The sequence below is a fragment of the Mustela erminea genome, chromosome 14 (genome assembly GCF_009829155.1).
Source record: "Mustela erminea isolate mMusErm1 chromosome 14, mMusErm1.Pri, whole genome shotgun sequence".
NCBI classification, from domain to species: Eukaryota; Metazoa; Chordata; class Mammalia; order Carnivora; family Mustelidae; genus Mustela; species Mustela erminea.
Window position 1 is genome coordinate 15,362,083 of NC_045627.1, and position 16,410 is coordinate 15,378,492.

General features: G+C 43.2%; 1 protein-coding gene and 1 pseudogene across 1 annotated transcript; both read left to right on the forward strand.

Moving 5' to 3' along the window:
• The window catches only part of LOC116573607, a 922,392-nt pseudogene that overhangs the window by 372,078 nt on the left and 533,904 nt on the right, over window positions 1–16,410 (forward strand).
• LOC116573468 (serine/threonine-protein kinase B-raf-like) lies at window positions 193–3,863 on the forward strand. Its single transcript, XM_032313633.1, is given in 2 exon segments — window positions 193–349; window positions 352–3,863. Coding segments are annotated over 2 exon segments (2,295 nt in total). The 5' UTR covers window positions 193–207; the 3' UTR covers window positions 2,505–3,863.

A 16,410-nucleotide genomic window follows, 5' to 3' on the forward strand; every position in this document is an offset into this window, starting at 1 on the left:
GTAACAGAGGCTCGGCTGCGCCGGGGGCCGCGGGCCGGTTCCTGAGGTGGCCCAGGAGCCCTCCCGCCACCGGCGCCGCCTCGGCCGTCCCTCCCCGCCGCCCCCCGCCCTCCGCCTCCGCCTCCCCCCGCCCCCCCCCCGCCCTCCGCCTCCCTTCGCCCTCCCTGCCCAGCAGCGGTCGCTCCGGCCCCGGCTCTCGGTTATAAGATGGCGGCGCTGAGCGGCGGCGGCGGCGGCGGCGGCGCGGAGCAGGGCCAGGCTCTGTTCAACGGGGATATGGAGCCCGAGGCCGGCGCCGGCGCCGCGGCCTCTTCGGCTGCGGACCCTGCCATTCCCGAGGAGGTGTGGAATATCAAATGATTAAGTTGACGCAGGAACATATAGAAGCCCTATTGGACAAATTTGGTGGGGAGCATAATCCACCATCAATATATCTGGAGGCCTATGAAGAATACACCAGCAAGCTAGATGCCCTCCAACAGCGAGAACAACAGTTATTGGAATCCCTGGGGAATGGAACTGATTTTTCTGTTTCTAGCTCTGCATCAACAGACACCGTTACATCTTCTTCTTCCTCTAGCCTTTCAGTGCTACCTTCATCTCTTTCAGTTTTTCAAAATCCCACAGATGTATCACGGAGCAATCCAAAGTCACCACAAAAACCTATTGTTAGAGTCTTCCTGCCCAATAAACAGAGGGCAGTGGTACCTGCAAGATGTGGAGTTACAGTCCGAGACAGTCTAAAGAAAGCTCTGATGATGAGAGGTCTAATCCCAGAGTGCTGTGCTGTTTACAGAATTCAGGATGGAGAGAAGAAACCGATTGGCTGGGACACTGATATTTCCTGGCTCACTGGAGAGGAACTACATGTAGAAGTGTTGGAAAATGTCCCGCTTACCACACACAACTTTGTACGGAAAACTTTTTTCACCTTAGCATTTTGTGACTTTTGTCGAAAGCTGCTTTTCCAGGGTTTTCGCTGTCAAACATGTGGTTATAAATTTCACCAGCGTTGTAGTACAGAGGTTCCACTGATGTGTGTTAATTATGACCAACTTGATTTGCTGTTTGTCTCCAAGTTCTTTGAACACCACCCAATACCACAGGAGGAGGCCTCCATAGCAGAGACTGCCCTTACATCTGGATCGTCCCCTTCTGCTCCCCCCTCCGATTCTACTGGGCCCCAAATCCTCACCAGTCCGTCTCCTTCAAAATCCATTCCAATTCCACAGCCTTTCCGACCAGCAGATGAAGATCATCGAAATCAATTTGGGCAACGAGACCGGTCCTCATCAGCTCCAAATGTGCATATAAACACAATAGAACCTGTCAATATTGATGACTTGATTAGAGACCAAGGGTTTCGTAATGACGGAGGATCAACCACAGGTTTGTCTGCCACCCACCCTGCCTCATTGCCTGGCTCACTCACTAATGTGAAAGCATTACAGAAATCTCCAGGACCTCAGCGGGAAAGGAAATCATCTTCATCCTCAGAAGATAGGAATCGAATGAAAACACTTGGTAGACGGGATTCAAGTGATGATTGGGAGATTCCTGATGGGCAGATCACAGTGGGACAGAGAATTGGATCCGGGTCATTTGGGACAGTCTACAAGGGAAAGTGGCATGGTGATGTGGCAGTGAAAATGTTGAATGTGACAGCACCCACACCTCAGCAGTTACAGGCCTTCAAAAATGAAGTAGGAGTACTCAGGAAAACTCGACATGTGAATATCCTACTTTTCATGGGCTATTCAACAAAGCCCCAACTAGCTATTGTTACCCAATGGTGTGAGGGCTCCAGCTTATATCACCATCTCCACATCATCGAGACCAAATTTGAGATGATCAAGCTTATAGATATTGCACGGCAGACTGCACAGGGCATGGATTACTTACACGCCAAGTCAATCATCCACAGAGACCTCAAGAGTAATAATATTTTTCTTCATGAAGACCTCACAGTAAAAATAGGTGATTTTGGTCTAGCCACAGTGAAATCTCGATGGAGTGGGTCCCATCAGTTTGAACAGTTGTCTGGATCCATTTTGTGGATGGCACCAGAAGTGATCCGAATGCAAGATAAAAACCCATATAGCTTTCAGTCAGATGTCTATGCATTTGGGATTGTTCTATATGAATTGATGACCGGACAGTTACCTTATTCAAACATCAACAACAGGGACCAGATAATTTTTATGGTTGGACGAGGATATCTTTCTCCAGATCTCAGTAAGGTACGGAGTAACTGTCCAAAAGCCATGAAGAGATTGATGGCAGAGTGCCTAAAAAAGAAAAGAGATGAGAGGCCACTCTTTCCCCAAATTCTCGCCTCTATTGAGCTGCTGGCCTGCTCATTGCCAAAAATTCACCGCAGTGCATCAGAACCCTCCTTGAATCGGGCTGGCTTCCAAACAGAGGATTTTAGTCTATATGCTTGTGCTTCTCCAAAAACACCCATCCAGGCAGGGGGATATGGAGAATTTGCTGCCTTCAAGTAGCCACACCGTCATGGCGACATCTCCTCTCATTTCTTAAGTCTTGTGTTCGTACAATTTGTTAACATCAAAACACAGTTCTGTTCCTCAAATCTTTTTTTAAAGATACAGAATTTTCAATGCATAAGCTGGTGTGGAACAGAATGGAATTTCCCATCCACCAAAAGAGGGAAGAATGTTTTAGGAACCAGAATTCTCTGCTGCCAGTGTTTCTTCTTCAACACAAATACCACGTGCATACAAGTCTGCCCACTCCCAGGAAGGAAGAGGAGAGAGCCTGAGTTCTGACCTTTTGATGGTCAGGCATGATGGAAAGAAACTGCTGCTACAGCTTGGGAGATTGGCTGTGGAGAGCCTGCCAGTCAGCTCTGCCCTTCTAACCGCCAGATCAGTGTGTGGCTGGTCACCTGACGGGGCAGCTGTAATTGCCAAGCATCGTTCTCTTTCCTGTTCTGGGATTTTGTCGTGGAGCTCTTTTCCCTAGTCACCACCGGTTCATTTCTGAGGGATGGAACAAATATGCAGCATGGCCTTTCTGTGTGGTGCATGTCCAGTCTTTGACCAATTTCTATCAAGTGAAGCTCTTTTATTTAAATGGAGAATGAGAGGCAAGGAGGAGATACGATTTGGTGTAGAGGAAAAGGGAATGCTGCATCTTTTTCCTGACCTACTGGGTTTCTGGTCTTTGTTTCCTTGCTCACGGAGGGTGTCTGCCTAACCAAGCAGGCTGGAAAGTGCTGGCACACATTGCCTTCCTTTCTCACTGGGTCCAGCAATGAAGACAAGTGTTGGGGATTTTTTTTTCCCTCCACAATGTAGCAAGTTCTCAGGAAAATACAGTTGATATCTTCCTCCTAAGCTCTTCCAGTCATCAAGTACTTATGTGGCTACTTTGTCCAGGGCACAAAATGCCATGGCAGTATCTGATTCAGAGCCTACAAAACTGCTTGATAACAGTTTTGAATGTGTGAGACATTTATGTAATTTAAATGTAAGGTACAAGTCTTAATTTCTGAGTTTTCTTCTATTATATTTTTATTAAAAAGAAAATAATTTTCAGATTTAATTGAATTGGAATAAAAGAATACTTCCCACCAGAATTATATATCCTGGAAAATTGTATTTTTGTTATATAAACAACTTTTAAAGAAAGATCATTATCCTTTTCTCTACCTAAATATGGGGAGTCTTAGCATAATGACAGATATTTATAATTTTTAAATGAATGGCACTTGCTGGATCCACACTAACATCTTTGCTAATATCCCGTGTTTTCCTCCAACTTCTCTACACTCCGTCCTCCGTCCTCTTTCCAGTCTCTTATCTAGAACGTGCAACCTAAAATAAAAATGGTGGTGTCTCCATTCAAAAAAAAAAAAAAATGGCAGTAACAAAACTTTGGAGCCAAGACATCTTATAACATCAGGTTTTCTGATATTTTGCCTTAAATTTTGGAAGCCTTTCATGCTTCTCTGAGAAGCAGAGACAGACAATAATACACTTGCTTTTTAAACCTATGCCTAGCTCTGAGGGCAAGAAAAGCATTTAGTTTCAGGGAAAAAAATGCAGTTTACCAATTTTCTTTCCCTTAACAATCTTTTCAATTCCCCAAAGATCCGTATTATCATCTGTCCTCAATAAATTACTGTGAGATGATCTCAACTGAATTTCTATGTATTTCTCTAAGTTTGAAGAACTCTAGGAGAATAATTGCTATTATAGAAATGATATGGTAAGGTATATCTTAAAATGTAATTCTGAATCTCACAAATTATATAATCTCAATAAATTATTACAACTTCTCGATCCTCTAAGTCTTCATCTGGTTCACAGATGGAGCAACACTTCCCTCACACTTTAATGTGAAGATTAAATAGAACGTGATTTGTAAGTTGCGTGGCACATCAAATTACTTCATAAATCACCATCTGTCTTCCTTCCAATAAGAAGAATTGTGGACCAAAGCCAGGTCATCAGTTTTTTATCTAGGTAAACTTCTGTTCAGTTTCACATTCAAATATCTTTATATTCATATTCCCAATTCACATTTAACAGATCTCATTGTTTAGTTACATTGCATCTTACATGCCTGACTCTCATTCAGGTGAGCTGTTTGAAGCAACAGGGCAAGTCAGATTGCGAGTTCAAGGGGCTTTTGTCATTAGGACCCATGAGTCAAGGAGGGAGGCAAGGCTCATGCCAGAAGAATGGGTTGTCCTGTCAGCACGGAGGATCCTGGTTAAATTGGGGAAGTGTAGGGATCCAACACAGCTTGAAGAGCTCGGGTATCTTACTGTCTCTTTTGATTGCCACATAGTCATGTAACAAACTATTAGCAGAATTGTCTAATCCAAGGTTAATAGCTAAAGCAGAGTTTTATCTCAGAGGGTTTTTTATATTTATATTCTATATATGTGTGTATGTGTGTGTGTGTGTGTGTGTGTGTGTGTGTGGTTTGTTTTGTTTTGTTTATGTACGTGTTTTCTAAATTCCTAAGCATAAGATAAAACACATAAAAGAATATGGGCAGTGAGAAATACAATTATCACACTTCTTAGGAAAAGAGTTTTCTGAAAGGAATTGTGTGGATTGGTGGCTATTTTTCTTGAGTGGCAAGACTCTGGATGCTAAGAGTAGCTTCAACAACATCAGGTATCAACAAAAATGTGACATTAATGAGTGAACGATCATGATATGTAATTCCTTATTCACAGTTCCAAAAAGTTTCTAGTGGAAGCACATTCCAGAGGAGGGTATTATCACAACACGCTAGAGATCGGAAATGACAACTTAAGGGTAATAAAATTCAGGAGGAAGAGCAAGGAAAATTAAGCCTGCAGACTGGAGTTTGGTTTTTAGCTGTGCCGCCTAAGGTCAGTCTCAAACATGCTGGCTGACTTTCCTCATTTGACTAAGAAGGGAATTAGAGCACATTCAGTTTGCAAACTCAAATTATTTTAAGTTTCAGGCAGGTTAAAATAAATAATGTTTAGCTCTTTGACAGCCAAGATACATCTTCACAATGATAGCAAAGGCCAATTTCCACACCGATGTCAGGACTTGGAAATGGCTGGCAGGGTCTTGCCTGGTTCTTGCACAGATGAAATGAACTCAGAATATGTGTGTGTATGTGTATGTGTGTGTGCGCACGTGTGTGCATGCAAACTTGCATAGCTAATTAAAATATATTCCAGGACATTGCATTTTATGATGGAATATTCTTTAGGGTGAATTCGAGGTTTAAAATTCCATGAATTTTTTTAAATTTATTTTTTATTTTCAGCATAGCAGTATTCATTATTTTTGCACCACACCCAGTGCTCCATGCAATCCGTGCCCTCTATAATACCCACCACCTGGTAACCCGACCTCCCACCCCCTGCCCCTTCAAACCCCTCAGATTGTTTACCATAGTCTCTCATGGTTCACCTCCCCTTCCAATTTCCCCCAACTCCCTTCTCCTCTCTATCTCCCCATGTCCTCCATGCTATTTGTTATGCTCCACAAATAAGTAAAACCATATGATAATTGACTCTCTCTGCTTGACTTATTTCACTCAGCATAATCTCTCCAAGTCCTGTCCATGTTGCTACAAAAGTTGGGTATTCATCCTTTCTGATGGAGGCATAATACTCCATAGTGTATATGGACCACATCTTCCTTATCCATTCGTCCATTGAAGGGCATCTTGGTTCTTTCCACAGTTTGGCGACTGTGGCCATTGCTGCTATAAACTTTGGGGTACATATGGCCTTTCTTTTCACTACATCTGTATCTTTGGGGTAAATACCCAGGAGTGCAATGGCAGGGTCATAGGGAAGTTCTATTTTTAATTTCATGAGGAATCTCCACACTGTTCTCCAAAGAGGCTGCACCAACTTGCATTCCCACCAACAGTGTAAGAGGATTCCCCTTTTTCCACATCCCCTGATTTTGTAACTTTTCTTTAACGAAAACATCTTTACCAAAGGAGTTTGAAGTTGACTCCTCCTGCTTCTGGTTTCACAACTCTTTCTACAGTTTTACCTCTTAAATGAAAAAGATAATACACAGAAATTGAAGAAGTTTTGAAATAGCTGTTCCTCTCCTGTGCCCCCCAAAATCGGGATCAGTGTGAACATTATTGCGCCTGATTTTATTTCATTTTCTAAGAATTTTTTTTTTAAATTAATTTTGAAGAATATAATTCACATATCATAAAATCCTCCCACATAAAGTGCACATTTAATTTTTTAGTGGATTAGCAGAGTTGTGCATTTCCACCGGTTATATAATTTTAGAGTGTTTCCCACCAAAAAGAAGTTCCATATAATGAGCAGCCTTTCCCTGTCTCCCAGCACTCACACTACTTAGCCTCTGTTTCCACAGTTTTGCCTATTCTGGAAATTTCGTATGAATGGAATCCTATGAGATGTAGGGTCTGGTTTTGCTGTGGTCTGCATCATTCACTAGTGTCATGTTTCAGGTCCATCCACACTGTGGCATGTGTTACTACTTCATTCTTTTTTATTGTGGAACAAGATTCCTCCATATGTGTGTACCATATTGTGTCCATTCAACGTTCATGAGTTTACAGGCATATCTGATATTTCCACTTTTTAGCCATGTGGATAATGCTGCTTTGAGTTTGGAGAGATCATTGTACAGAGATTTCTTGAGTTTCTACTACGTACAAGCATGACAAGCTAAACAGTGAGAATACGAAAAGCCATAACCCTGTCCTCCTGTGCCCACAGACTATTGTCTAACAGCTAACAGGTAAGTGGAAAAGTAACCCACACACAAAAAAACTGTGATGCACAAAGAGCTTCAAAAGAAACAGACCAGGTTTGAAAGACAGTCATTGAAGGATCCCACTCTAATGAGATCCAAGAGGGAGCTAAGTCATGCAATGGCTCAGGGAAGAACATTGTGGGTGGGGGTGCGTGAATGATAATGGAAAGACGTATCGCTGGGAAGAGCCCGATTTCTCTGCGAAACCGAAAGATGGGCATCCCTGACAACAGCTGAGGGAAAGGAAGACGAGCATCACAGGTAAATGGAGACAAAGCTGCGGAGATGTTTCCGCCCAAGGAATTCATCTACGTCACATTCTCAATTAAATGAGAAATCTTGGAGGGATTCTTGACAGGGAACAAGACCACCTTGCTTACATTTTAAATAATCTCTCTGCTGTCTTTGGAAAACCTGTTCGGGGGATCTGAGAGAAGAACTGGACAGACAAGTTAGTAGGAATCTATTATAATCTCCGAGTGAGAGATGAGAGGGGCTTGATTCCAGAGAAGCCAGTGGGTATGGAAAGTGCAGACATTGGAATTTGCTTTGGGTTTGGGGAAAGAGGGTCACAGCAGTGGCCTCCAATGGCCCCTCATCTATCCACACTCTTCTGTGGCCCCTCTCTGACTCTGGACTTGGCCAGCTGACATGTTGTGAACAACAAAGTATTGTCAAGTGCGATGCAGACAAGGACTTGGAATGTACCTTCTCCGTGGTGTTTGCCCTTTCTTGCTGCCCTTAGACTGCCACGGGAAGAAGCCAAAGCTGGCCTTGCAGATGATTGGGCCATATATAGCAGATACAGGCTGTCATAGCTTGGGCACCACCAGACACTAGCCAACCCCCCAGCTAATGCTGCCACTGGAGTGCATTCTGCAAGGCTAAGAGAAGAGCCATGCAGTTGCATCTGGCCCAAACTGCTGACCTATGGAACTGTGAGCTAACGAAGTGTTTGTTTTCTTAAGCTACGAAGTTTTGGGGTCATTTTTTACACAGCTGGGTAACTGATAGTGAGAAAGAATTAGCTGACAGTATAGATATATCTGGGGAAATAATGAGCCAAATATATTACAGAAGTTTCTGCCTGATTGGCTGGGTTGATGGTTTAACATCTGGAAGTGGGAATGGGAACAGGGAACAGGGCTAGGGGGATCAAAGGTGTGGATTTAGACATGTTAATTCTTACATAGTTACAACCTGCAGATATAAATTAGGGAAGTTGCAGGATAAAGTTGGCAGGCTAAAAGACTGAAAAATAATCTTATTTTGCTTACTTATGTTTTTGTAAGCCTATATTTAAAAATGCATTTTAGAAGAAAATTTCATTGTTTTCTTTTTAATTTTTTTTTAATTTTTTATATTTTATAAACATATATTTTTATCCCCAGGGGTACAGGTCTGTGAATCACCAGGTTTACACACTTCACAGCACTCACCAAAGCACATATCCTCCCCAATGTCCATAATCCCACCCCCTTCTCCCAAACCCCCTCCCCCCAGCAACCCTCAGTTTGTTTTGTGAGATTAAGAGTCACTTATGGATTGTCTCCCTCCCAATCCCATCTTGTTTCATTGATTCTTCTCCTACTCACTTAAGCCCCCATGTTGCATCACCACTTCCTTATATCAGGGAGATCATATGATAGTTGTCTTTCTCTGCTTGACTTATTTCACTAAGCATGATACGCTCTAGTTTCATCCATGTTGTCGCAAATGGCAAGATTTCATTTCTTTTGATGGCTGCATAGTATTCCATTGTGTATATATACCACATATTCTTGATCCATTCATCTGTTGATGGACATCTAGGTTCTTTCCATAGTTTGGCTATTGTGGACATTGCTGCTATAAATATTCGGGTGCACGTGCCCCTTCGGATCACTACGTTTGTATATTTAGGGTAAATACCCAGTAGTGCAATTGATGGGTCATAGGGCAGTTCTATTTTCAACATTTTGAGGAACCTCCATGCTGTTTTCCAGAGTGGCTGCACCAGCTTGCATTCCCACCAACAGTGTAGGAGGGTTCCCCTTTCTCCGCATCCTTGCCAGCATCTGTCATTTCCTGACTTGTTGATTTTAGCCATTCTGACTGGTGTGAGGTGATATCTTTTTAATTTTTTTTATGGGCTACCTATTAGTTTTTTTGTGAACAGCAGTGTATGATTTGAAAAATGGCGAGCAGTCCAATCCCTTGACTTTACAAAGGATTACCAACGCTGGAGAAGTGGAGTAACTCATGTGAGGTCACATAACTCGTTACTGAAATTCTTGACCCACAAGCCTGAGTCTTTTGACCCCCTGGCCCCTTCTTCACGGCACACACTCCCGTTATGTTAGCCTCTGCATCAGACACTCATATTACTCCAAGAGAAGTCAGGTAACATTAGTAAGACAGTGTAGATGGTACCTATGACAAACACAAGATGGTGGATGCCCAGCCTCTTTGTTGGGCACACGATGAGAGGGACCCTACTGATGTGTCCTGATGGAGAATCTCATACCTCATCCTTCAGAGGCATCTGCTCCCACTTTTAACCAGCTGTTGCCAAGTTAAGTAGATCATCTACATTTTAAAATTCCTATCAGTTAACATGCAGTGTGATACTCATATCCGGTGTACACTTTAGTGACTCAAAAGTTCCACCCAAAACCCAGTGCTCATCACAACAGGTGCACTCCGTACCCCCCATCACCTATTTCCCCCATCCCTCCACCCACCTCCCCTTGGTGTTGGGAAAACTGGATGGCTGCCTCCAAGAGGATGGAATGGGCCAACTGTCTTACAGCACATGCAAAAATAAGTTCTGAATGGATGAAAGACCTGCATGTGAGACCTGAAACTGTAAAAATCCTGGAAGAGAACACTGGCGGTAACCTCTTTGATATTGGCTGTGGCTACTTCTTTCTGAATGTGTCTCCTGAGGGAGGGAAACAAAAGAAAAAAAAAAAAAAACCGCACAAGACCTCATCAAGATAAAAAAGGAACAATCAACAGACTAAAGAGCAATCTGTGGAACACACGTCAGAAAGGGCTAGTATCCAAAATATATAAAGAACGCACAAAACTCAGTAGCAAAAGTGAATAATTCAATTAGAAATGGGCAGAAGACATGAATAGGTATCCTTCCAAAGAACACAAACAGAAGGCCAACAGACACGTGAAAGACGCCCAGTATCCCTCACCCTCAGGGAAACGCAGATCAAAACCACAATGAGGTGTTGCCTCACACCTGTCAGAATGGCTGAAATTAACACAAGAAAGAACAGGTGTTGGTGAGAATGTGGAGAAAGAGGAATCTTCTTGCACCGCTGGTGGGAAGGCAAACTCGTGCAGCCACCCTGAAGAAGAGTCTGGAGGCTCCTCGGAAAGCTAGAAAGAGAACCACCTCACGTCCCAGCAGCTGCACTACTAGGCATTTACCCAAAGAAGACACAAATACTAATTGAAAGAAATACATGCACCCCGATGTTAATAGCAGCATTATCCACAATAGCCAGATTATGGAAGTTGGTAATTTGTACTTTTATTAAAATTTTTATTTTTAAATACAGATAGAAAATTCATTGTAAAGAACAAGAACAAAACAAAACAGGGAGTGGAGCCAGTCTCTGGGCTGCCAAACATCAAGCTCAAGAGTGACATAGGCCTAAAATATCTTGTTCCAGTAGAGAAAGGAAAGCACTGGCGGCCCATGGTCATAGGAGTCTGTCCATGTGAGGATCTCCCAAAGGCCATGTCAGTCCCTTCAGGTGACTCTGGAAGACCCAAGCTACTCCTGTGTCCTGAGGATACTCCACTTTCTAAGGCCCAGAGGTCCTGATAATCACCCATTGCATTAGGCAATGTATGTCTGTATTCTTAGAATCCCTAAATTGGACATGTGAAGTTCTTAGACATTAATGATTCATCAAGAAGTAAATACCTATAAAAATTAAAAAGTAAAAAAAAAAGAAAATAAATAAAATAATCCCTCCAAAAAAAAAAAAAGAAGTAAATACCTGTCTTTTCCCCCAAACAAGCATGTTATCTAATTAAAGTTTGCAAATTAAGTGTCCTCCAAGGTTCAAAACAAATGTAAGTATGCTTCAGATTTCTGAAGTCTAATTACTGCAAGCTTCTGTGCTGTCAAGCCAGCAATAAAAGACGTTGACATTTTGGGTTTGCTAGAGCATTACTGAGCACTTCATGATGGTTGTGGATAAAGGTGTCCCAGCAGCAACTTCTGAGGCTGTGTATTAGGGTACTATGTATATTAACCAAGTCAGGTTAACCCTGCTGGTTCCCTGTGCACAAGACGTTGAAAGCACTGTCGGAACTGCTCCATTTTGCTCCTGAAATCCAATGGAGCAGAGTCATGTGAGTAGATCACTTGCACTCAACTTTATGGCTAACTTGGCCAAAAGTGCATCTTCCTCATATTAAAAGTTCTTCAGCAGGTCCATCGTGTTCATCACAGTATTCTTAGTGACAGCAAAGAGTCAAAGCATCCACTATTAGAGAACTCAAAGTGTAAAATGATCCATGAACGCCCTGTGACCTCAGAAAGGAGTTAGAACAGCTGAAGTAATGGAAATAAGCTAAAAAGCTATCACGTTAATAAAAAAAGGTATGAAACAATAAAATTCATAGCAAAACGCAATGCTATTTTGCACACTAAAGCACACACAGCTGTGGGTATGATGTAGGGAAGTGTGTCAGTGTGTGCAAGGAGTGCTGAAAACATCTACACTTTATGAGTCATTAACACTAAAGTGACTACAGTGGGACTTGGTGGTGGTAAGGAAAAATAAAGTGAAACAAAGGGGGTTCCTACACAGGCCACCGGGCTTCCTCATGCCATCAAGTGGGGGAGTAGTTATTACCTCGGTGGTGCCCTGACAATTAACACCCTGGGGTTCTATACTATGTAGATAGTAAGATCCTGCTGGATCCTTGAACAGTTCCCTCCTCAACCAAATCCTCTGAAAGCCCTTGTTCTCTGATATTTCCATCACCTACGTCTGCAAGATGGGGAACCCAGCCTCTGGCTTTGCTTCCTGGCCTCAGCTCAGAACACTGACCTCTCACTTGCTTTGCCACATCTCAGAAGGAAAGCGCTTGATGAGGGATCAGACTTAGCACCCTAGAAGGAATCGCATAGTCATGGGCAGTGAGGTGTGTTACTGAGACTGTTGTGCCCGTGACAGGCTCACCACATAAGAGAACAGACAGGTGTGTGTTTTAATGAGTCAGTGGCAGCTCTGCTGAGAAATGGAGCCAGCACTGGACTGCTCATCAGGGGGATGGATTTGTCCAATATGTCCATTGCCCAAGTGGGTTGGACTTAGGAACTCTGGGAGACCCAAGGAAACAACAACAAAAGTCTCAGACATTTCTGAAAGGAATCTTACAGAAAGAGGAAAAATTACCATGTAGAAGATGGTCAGGTTCTGGGATGCCTTCAGAACCCAAGCAAATGGACAAGAGGTCACGTCTGAATGGGTGAAATGAAGTCTGGAATGAACAGTCCTTGACAACAAAAGACCTGAGAACATAGGCAGTGAGCCTTGAAGACTCAGAGGAAGGGCAGAAGGTCAACGTGGTCCACACAGGAAGTGAGGGTTGGCATCTGGAAGATGAAGCTACAAGGATTGAGGACCTGGGCAGAACATAGGAAGCTGAAGGTCAGGGTCAGCATCAGGGACAGACCCAGCACAACTACCATGAGAACAGGAGGCAAGGGACAGGGAGTCTCCTCTACCCTGGGGCTATGGAGAAAGTTCACAGGCTGGTCAAGGGGGCAAGCTCCCCAGAAGAAAGAGGACCTGGTGTTCCAAAGGATGGCCTGAAGGGCACAGTCATTCATGGATTACTGAATCATGGGCATAGCCATAGCTACAAAGACATAACCAAGGGCTGAGTCTAGTTCTTCTAACCAGGAACTGAATTTGGGTTTGGGGAAAATCAGAGAAAACCTGTCTTCTCCCAGAAGAGCCATATCTATTTGACTGACAAGCTCTGAGGCTACTAACCCCTATTGCCTTCCAGATCACACCCCTGCTTCCAGCCCACAATGTCCCTCTTCTTTGGATTACGTTCCTTGAACATGTGTCACTTCTACATTTTTTTTTTTTAGAATTACTCAATCCATAGTCTAAAAATAACACCAGCATCTTATTTACTCCAAGAGGAAAAAAAAAAAAAAAGTACTGTAAGTGTCTAGCACTTTTCTGTCGGATCCATTGAGAATCATACGGGATAAAAACGAGGCTTTGGAAGCCATAAAACTTAGAGCAATTGCACTTTTCATTTACTTATTTCTAAAGGTTGTTCACTGAACCACGTCTGTGAGTGACATTTAGTCCATCGGCCATCAGCGCTTGTATTTTAGGATGTGCTCTTTCTCAGGATTTGAGAAGGTAAAAGTGGAAGCATGACATCTGTCTGTTCTGTGTCTGCCGGAAAGCCAAGTGGAACCGAAGTTCACGTGATCAAAGGGAACAGCAGAGTGAGAAGTCTGGTACTTGCCGGCACTTAAACATCGAGTGAGAGTTTTTCAAACGGAAAAGAAAATGGTGTGCAGTTTTTCAAATATCACCATCTTACGATTAAAAAAAGAACAGGACTTTATATATGAATGGGATTTTTTCTTGACTCAACTTCCCAGGTAAATATATTTACTTTTTTTGTAGGGTGTGGAGTCTTGATTTGTCTCTTGGTGATTCTTTCAAAACCAATTCTAAAAACTAAATACATGCTTCCTCATCTCACTGGGTCTTTGCATGTGCTGTTCCCTCTCCCTGAAGTGCCCTTCCCTCCAGGTCTGAAGCTGCTCTCAGCCCCTAGCCCTGGCACGTCTCTCCGTGGGGCATCATCTGAGCATTCGGCCTTCATTACGGTTGTCACAGAGTACAAAGAGAGATTTTATTTTGCAGCGATTTGCCATCTCCTTCACTTGGCCATAAGCTCCATTAGGGTGATGACCATATTTTGCTCATATTGTATTCACATTGGGTTCAGTAACTTTTTGCTGGAAGAATGAATGTGTGCAATGCCCATGTCTGTGTGCATGTGCATACGTGTGTGCTGTGCGTGTTTATACATACTTATGTGTAATGTGCATATATGGATTTGTGTTGTGTACGTGTCTGTGTGTGCAAGTGTGTGCAGTATGTGTGTGTATATGTGCACAGGTGTTCTGTCCAGAGGAATCCACAGGAAATAAGCACATTGCAGGAAGAATGGAGGGGCACGTCCTCTGTAAGAAAGAGCTAAAGGGGACCCAAGACAGACTGACAAATCCCTCCTAGGACTTACCTAGTAGGCCTGGGCAGTTCAGCCCTAGGTTGTCTGCAAGGGCACAGCTCTGGGTCAGGTTTAGAGTGAAAAAATCACCCCGCAGGAAGACATCATTGGAGAACTGATACGTTAAGTGGGCGATTGTGGTTGGACCAAGATGTATATTCTAGGCTAAGAGCAATGACTGTGTATACAGAGGTTTGTTTTCTCCTAAAGATGAGTGAAGAGAAGAGCTTCTGAATTTGACTCTCAGGGTCAGGAGGTTGGTGATTGTCCAGGAAGCAGAGCCAGGCTGGCTATGGGAGAACCGTGGGAAGGTCCTGGTCATGCTTCCTTACAGGGAATCTTGAGGCAGTCATGTTTATACCCAGTTCCAAGCTTTGCTCAATACATCACAAGTCCCCTAAGATGGTCATCCCCATTCTGACCACAATGTATGTTATAGTCACTCATCCTTCGGTCCGTGGTGCCTTGGAAAATGGAGGGGGGCCTCCACAGGTGTGCAGAGCTGCTGGTCTGAGGGAGCGAGGGTCCTGGATTTCCTGGTTGCAAAATAAAGCGAAAAGACACCAAAGGGTGAGCTGAGAGTGAGGAAGAATGACATCTAGAAAGCAGGTGAAGAGAGAAGCTGATGGGAAAGAGTTCTCAATTTTCCCAAGACCAGGAGGACTTTGATCTTAGAGGAGTAACGGTGGAGGGCGGGCCTTGGTAAGGGATGGAGTGTCAGGGCTCAGGGAAGGACAAGAGGATGGAGGGATTTGTGGCAAGACACGGACCTCGTTGCGAATTATGCCTGGCCTTGGTGGGGAGGAGGACAGACAGGAGAGTCTCCAGAGGTTTCTGAGCTCGGTGTGATCCGATCCATGGTTCAGAATGACAACAGAGCTGTCTGTTCATAGTCACACCTGACTACGAAGGCAAGTAAAAAATTATATGAGGATGAGACAGGTTGGAAAGATCAGAACATCAACCTATTAGAAAGAAAAATATCTACTTTTCTATAACCTACTAAAAATTCGCTGTGTATGTTATTGAAAAAAGAAGGAATAGCACCTTAGTAGATATGCCAGAAGGGGAAGAGGTGACGCCCACACACCAAGAATTGCCAGGAGTCACTGACGGCAGGCAGGTCTCGCTCGTGGGAAGACGGCAGGTGGATACCCCGCCCGGGACTGCATCACACAGGACGGGGTCAGTCAGGAAACGTGAAACGATTTTTGTAGTGTGTTTAGCAAATGTGTCTATAAACTATCAGAGGAGGAACAAATAAATTAAAGAAAATATAAATGCACCAACCATAATCTATATTCTCTATCAGATGCATCCTCGTACTTGGCAAGTACTGCATCTGTAAACTGTAAAACCGATTTTGTGTGTGGTGTAAGGAAATGGTCCAATTTCATTTTTCTGCATGTGGCTGTCCAATTTTCCCAGCACCATTTATTGAAGAGGCTGTCTTTTTGCCATTGGACATTCTTTCCTGCTTTGTCGAAGATTAGTTGACCATAGAGTTGAGGGTCTATTTCTGGGCTCTTTATTCTGTTCCATTGATCTATGTGTCTGTTTTTGTGCCAGTACCATGCTGTCTTGATGACGACAGCTTTGTAATAGAGCTTGAAGTCCGGAATTGTGATGCCACCAACGTTGGCTTTCTTTTTCAATATCCCTTTGGCTATTCGAGGTCTTTTCTGGTTCCATATAAATTTTAGCATTATTTGTTCCATTTCTTTGAAAAAGATGGATGGTACTTTGATAGGAATTGCATTAAATGTGTAGATTGCTTTAGGTAGCATAGACATTTTCACAATATTTATTCTTCCAATCCAGGAGCATGGAACATTTTTCCATTTCT